General features: G+C 40.5%; 1 protein-coding gene across 1 annotated transcript; it reads left to right on the top strand.

The window, feature by feature from the left end:
* Window positions 1–529: 529 nt before the first annotated feature.
* LOC129766946 (uncharacterized) lies at window positions 530–2079 on the top strand. The gene is made up of 2 exons (XM_055767542.1): window positions 530–2014; window positions 2068–2079. The coding sequence occupies exons 1-2, from the start codon at window positions 530–532 to the stop codon at window positions 2077–2079; spliced, it is 1497 nt and encodes a 498-aa protein (XP_055623517.1).
* The last annotated feature ends 4749 nt before the right edge of the window (window positions 2080–6828 follow it).

Below are 6828 nucleotides of genomic sequence, written 5' to 3' on the forward strand. Positions count from 1 at the left end.
AAGTGTTTTACCTCGAACAGTTTTTTTTACAAGTGTTTCTCTTTTAGTCTAGAATAAGTTAGTATAATTTTAGATTAAGCTAGGGCAATGTAAATAAAGTGTATTATAAAAGACAACATTCCGTGTATTGAATTTCACAGTGTTTAAGAGTTTCTATCTAGCAGCTGATTCAACGAGAGTGGTCGTCAGCGTAGATCAGCGAGTGGAAAGTTTCGCAGCACGCAGCTTTTCAGCCAGCTACTTCCCGGCGATTGTGATTGTCGCATGCGTGAGGCATCACCAGCTGTCCAATTAAACCGAGGAAAGGTCACGAGCATCTTTGCCTCCTCCCCAATCATATACAGTCCACCATCGAACCACACATAAGAAATTGGTCCTTCGAACCGGATCGAAGCAGACTCCGAGAAGAAGAGCAGTTACCAGTATGAAATCTAACACGGAATTTAAACAGTGAAGCGTTTATAGACTAAAGTGAGTGAGAGTATTTGAACAATTTGTGAAGTGAACGAACAATCAAACAACGAGCAAAATGCCCACGAAGAGAACACCAGTGAAAAACGACCGTGCTACTGCAGAAGTTGCTAGCAGCATCGAAGCTTTGTCTGCGCTCCGCGGTGCAGCGCAAGGAAAAATAACAAGGATCATGCATCTCCTTCAACAAGCAGAAGTGGAGCAAAAGGAAATTTCCAGTCAACAAGTCAAAGTGTGGATGAAACGAGTTGAAGCAGCGAATAACGACTTTGACGGTTATCATCAGCAAATAGTGAGTGGAAGTCCAGCGTCGGAGCAAGAAGAAATTGATAATCGTTATGTGCAGTTTGAGGAAATATACAACGAAGTGACAGTGAAATTAGAAATGTTGCAAGAGCGACAAACACAACCAGCTGCTTCACAACCCATTATGAATCCGCCGCCATTAGTGATTCAGCAATCGCTCCCACGTATCATACCAACATTCGACGGCAGATATGAGCACTGGGAGAAGTTTAAAATATTGTTCCGAGATGTAGTGGATCGAAGCAATGAACCTCCTCGCATCAAGCTGTATCATCTAGAGAAGGCTCTAGTGGGAGAAGCTGCCAAATTGATTGACGCCAGGACGCTAAACGAAGGAAACTACGACAGAGCCTGGCAACTGCTAGAGGAGAGATACGAGAACAAGCGGCGATTGATCGATTTGCATATTCGCGGGTTGTTAAGCATGCAAAAAATAGTGAAAGAAAATTATAGTGAGCTGCAAAAATTAGTTGAAACTTTCAGCAACCATGTGGAGAATTTAAAGTTCCTTGGACAGGAATTTACTGGTGTTTCAGAGCAAATTGCTGTTTATCTGTTAGCACAATCCATTGATGACGAGACGAAGAAACTTTGGGAGGCGACCATACGGCGAGGTGAACTACCAAATTTTGACTTAACAGTACAATTTTTAAAAGATCGAGTTTCAATTTTGGAAAGATGTCAGCCAACCGAAGAAATTAAATTCAAGCAGCAGCGCATTTATTCGAACCCGTCCTCGGAAGAACCTTCGATTCAGCGTTTCAACTCAGCGAATTCTCCTGCAGTGCAACAAAGTCAATGTGATTTCTGCAGTAACATCCATCCATCTTACAAGTGTCCGGAATTCAACAGTTCTACATTGAGTCAACGTCTGCTGAAGGTTAAGGAAAGGAATTGCTGTTTTAACTGCCTACGTCGAGGCCATCGAGTAATAGAGTGTCCATCTAAAAGAACGTGCATCAAATGTCAACGGAAACATCACACCTTGCTTCATAGCGACGTAACTGTACCGAAGAGCAATGTTGATAAGAGACAACTTTCCCAAACCAGTGTCGCAGTGGAACCGACAACAACCTTTGAAGAGAATGCTGCATGCCAGTCCACAGTAACATCAGCCCTGTCCAATACACGGTCAAACCCAGTCAGCCAAGTGGTGTTATACACTGCTTTAGTCAAAGTTTTAGATCGAGATCACCAAATACATCAATGCCGTGCCCTGTTGGATTGTGGCTCACAGGTGAGTTTCATTTCGCAATCACTCCAAAATAGTTTAAATCAACATACCCACAGGAATTCAATTAGCAGATCCCTACTTTAATCAATCAAATAAGATAGACCTACTTATCGGAATGGATTGGTTCCATGATTTGATGAAACCAGGCTTTCTTAGACTAGCGGACAACCTTCCCAGTCTTCAAGACTCACAACTAGGATGGCTAGTAGGTGGTCGATTTAATAATTACAATCACAACATAATAACACTACACGCTCTTACTGTGAGCTCAGATTCTCTTGGAGAAAATTTACAAAAAGTCCAGGAGATAGGAGTGTCAGAAAATACTTACTCAACCGTTGAAGAAGAAAATTGCAAGCTACATTTTACAAAAGCATATCACCAAGATGAGAAGAGTCGTTCCATTTTTCAATCACCTCTGAAGAACATGAAAGGGAAGAAAAAGCATCCATTACAAGCAAATGTCATCGAAGGTAATATTTACATAAACGACACCCTATTTGATTCCAATGATACGGAAGAAGCGAATATATTTCAAACACAACCAAATGGACTCAATTCCAGCGGAATGAACTTGCAAAAATGGTTACCTTATTACCTTATGGCTTCTTACTTACAATCCATCAAGATAAAGATTTCATAGTCAATGTTAGGAACTGTACGATAGCGAAAAACGAAATATGGTGGATTAATTCCCAGTTATTGCGAACAGTAGAGTATAACGTAGAAAGCATTGATGTACCTCCAGATATTGAGGTATTAATTCCCGAACTCAATCATAAATCACCATTTCATTACTCATTGATAAACGAAGAATTTCCGCTTTTCAAAAATGTTGAATCGTATGATCATCTAAAGAAAACTATATCATATTTGTTGCATTCAAGTAACACCAAACAGAATCGGGAAACCAATCGCTATCCTATCGTTTCTAAACATTACCAAGCAACATCATATATCATTAGTGCAATGCAGTATCATGAATTCTTGAAGGAAATTAAGTGTATATTATCTGGTGTGCCTAATCGGAGACAGGATAATTTGTATGGACCTGAGTTTACTAAGTTTAGTGCTTGTGGTAGAAGTCAAATGTACGACACTTTCAAGCGACCCATTCACAAATTAGCACCTTTAGCTATTTTGGATAATGATCGAAATGATTCCACTTTATTAGAAAAAGCAGCTTTTACCTATTCGCCGGGGGAGTATGTTCAGTCTCATGACTGAAGAAAAGAGAAACCGCAAGAGAAAACATGTCTGTACATGTTCATAAGGAACAAACGCCCCTTTTCTTTGATTCCCCTTCCAGCAGCGCACGTGCATTACATAGCGCAATAACGGCAACAACACAAGAAAGAAAAATGCTGTCCATCGCTATTGCAGCATTACCGCTGAATAAAACTATGCGTTTCAGCCAGTGAGACGCTCTCACATCTATATTTTTTTGACGGCTCAAGAAGTGTTTTACCTCGAACAGTTTTTTTTACAAGTGTTTCTCTTTTAGTCTAGAATAAGTTAGTATAATTTTAGATTAAGCTAGGGCAATGTAAATAAAGTGTATTATAAAAGACAACATTCCGTGTATTGAATTTCACAGTGTTTAAGAGTTTCTATCTAGCAGCTGATTCAACGAGAGTGGTCGTCAGCGTAGATCAGCGAGTGGAAAGTTTCGCAGCACGCAGCTTTTCAGCCAGCTACTTCCCGGCGATTGTGATTGTCGCATGCGTGAGGCATCACCAGCTGTCCAATTAAACCGAGGAAAGGTCACGAGCATCTTTGCCTCCTCCCCAATCATATACAGTCCACCATCGAACCACACATAAGAAATTGGTCCTTCGAACCGGATCGAAGCAGACTCCGAGAAGAAGAGCAGTTACCAGTATGAAATCTAACACGGAATTTAAACAGTGAAGCGTTTATAGACTAAAGTGAGTGAGAGTATTTGAACAATTTGTGAAGTGAACGAACAATCAAACAACGAGCAAAATGCCCACGAAGAGAACACCAGTGAAAAACGACCGTGCTACTGCAGAAGTTGCTAGCAGCATCGAAGCTTTGTCTGCGCTCCGCGGTGCAGCGCAAGGAAAAATAACAAGGATCATGCATCTCCTTCAACAAGCAGAAGTGGAGCAAAAGGAAATTTCCAGTCAACAAGTCAAAGTGTGGATGAAACGAGTTGAAGCAGCGAATAACGACTTTGACGGTTATCATCAGCAAATAGTGAGTGGAAGTCCAGCGTCGGAGCAAGAAGAAATTGATAATCGTTATGTGCAGTTTGAGGAAATATACAACGAAGTGACAGTGAAATTAGAAATGTTGCAAGAGCGACAAACACAACCAGCTGCTTCACAACCCATTATGAATCCGCCGCCATTAGTGATTCAGCAATCGCTCCCACGTATCATACCAACATTCGACGGCAGATATGAGCACTGGGAGAAGTTTAAAATATTGTTCCGAGATGTAGTGGATCGAAGCAATGAACCTCCTCGCATCAAGCTGTATCATCTAGAGAAGGCTCTAGTGGGAGAAGCTGCCAAATTGATTGACGCCAGGACGCTAAACGAAGGAAACTACGACAGAGCCTGGCAACTGCTAGAGGAGAGATACGAGAACAAGCGGCGATTGATCGATTTGCATATTCGCGGGTTGTTAAGCATGCAAAAAATAGTGAAAGAAAATTATAGTGAGCTGCAAAAATTAGTTGAAACTTTCAGCAACCATGTGGAGAATTTAAAGTTCCTTGGACAGGAATTTACTGGTGTTTCAGAGCAAATTGCTGTTTATCTGTTAGCACAATCCATTGATGACGAGACGAAGAAACTTTGGGAGGCGACCATACGGCGAGGTGAACTACCAAATTTTGACTTAACAGTACAATTTTTAAAAGATCGAGTTTCAATTTTGGAAAGATGTCAGCCAACCGAAGAAATTAAATTCAAGCAGCAGCGCATTTATTCGAACCCGTCCTCGGAAGAACCTTCGATTCAGCGTTTCAACTCAGCGAATTCTCCTGCAGTGCAACAAAGTCAATGTGATTTCTGCAGTAACATCCATCCATCTTACAAGTGTCCGTAATTCAACAGTTCTACATTGAGTCAACGTCTGCTGAAGGTTAAGGAAAGGAATTGCTGTTTTAACTGCCTACGTCGAGGCCATCGAGTAATAGAGTGTCCATCTAAAAGAACGTGCATCAAATGTCAACGGAAACATCACACCTTGCTTCATAGCGACGTAACTGTACCGAAGAGCAATGTTGATAAGAGACAACTTTCCCAAACCAGTGTCGCAGTGGAACCGACAACAACCTTTGAAGAGAATGCTGCATGCCAGTCCACAGTAACATCAGCCCTGTCCAATACACGGTCAAACCCAGTCAGCCAAGTGGTGTTATACACTGCTTTAGTCAAAGTTTTAGATCGAGATCACCAAATACATCAATGCCGTGCCCTGTTGGATTGTGGCTCACAGGTGAGTTTCATTTCGCAATCACTCCAAAATAGTTTAAATCAACATACCCACAGGAATTCAATTAGCAGATCCCTACTTTAATCAATCAAATAAGATAGACCTACTTATCGGAATGGATTGGTTCCATGATTTGATGAAACCAGGCTTTCTTAGACTAGCGGACAACCTTCCCAGTCTTCAAGACTCACAACTAGGATGGCTAGTAGGTGGTCGATTTAATAATTACAATCACAACATAATAACACTACACGCTCTTACTGTGAGCTCAGATTCTCTTGGAGAAAATTTACAAAAAGTCCAGGAGATAGGAGTGTCAGAAAATACTTACTCTACCGTTGAAGAAGAAAATTGCAAGCTACATTTTACAAAAGCATATCACCAAGATGAGAAGAGTCGTTCCATTTTTCAATCACCTCTGAAGAACATGAAAGGGAAGAAAAAGCATCCATTACAAGCAAATGTCATCGAAGGTAATTTTTACATAAACGACACCCTATTTGATTCCAATGATACGGAAGAAGCGAATATATTTCAAACACAACCAAATGGACTCAATTCCAGCGGAATGAACTTGCAAAAATGGTTACCTTATTACCTTATGGCTTCTTACTTACAATCCATCAAGATAAAGATTTCATAGTCAATGTTAGGAACTGTACGATAGCGAAAAACGAAATATGGTGGATTAATTCCCAGTTATTGCGAACAGTAGAGTATAACGTAGAAAGCATTGATGTACCTCCAGATATTGAGGTATTAATTCCCGAACTCAATCATAAATCACCATTTCATTACTCATTGATAAACGAAGAATTTCCGCTTTTCAAAAATGTTGAATCGTATGATCATCTAAAGAAAACTATATCATATTTGTTGCATTCAAGTAACACCAAACAGAATCGGGAAACCAATCGCTATCCTATCGTTTCTAAACATTACCAAGCAACATCATATATCATTAGTGCAATGCAGTATCATGAATTCTTGAAGGAAATTAAGTGTATATTATCTGGTGTGCCTAATCGGAGACAGGATAATTTGTATGGACCTGAGTTTACTAAGTTTAGTGCTTGTGGTAGAAGTCAAATGTACGACACTTTCAAGCGACCCATTCACAAATTAGCACCTTTAGCTATTTTGGATAATGGTCGAAATGATTCCACTTTATTAGAAAAAGCAGCTTTTACCTATTCGCCGGGGGAGTATGTTCAGTCTCATGACTGAAGAAAAGAGAAACCGCAAGAGAAAACATGTCTGTACATGTTCATAAGGAACAAACGCCCCTTTTCTTTGATTCCCCTTCCAGCAGCGCACGTGCATTACATAGCGCAATAACGGCAACAACA

Source organism: Toxorhynchites rutilus, chromosome 2 (assembly GCF_029784135.1).
Source record: "Toxorhynchites rutilus septentrionalis strain SRP chromosome 2, ASM2978413v1, whole genome shotgun sequence".
Lineage (NCBI taxonomy): Eukaryota > Metazoa > Arthropoda > Insecta > Diptera > Culicidae > Toxorhynchites > Toxorhynchites rutilus.

What these genes read in the sequence shown, in the direction of transcription:
- LOC129766946 (XM_055767542.1), top strand. Translation starts at nt 530, where the DNA reads ATGCCCACGAAGAGAACACCAGTGAAAAACGACCGTGCTACTGCAGAA.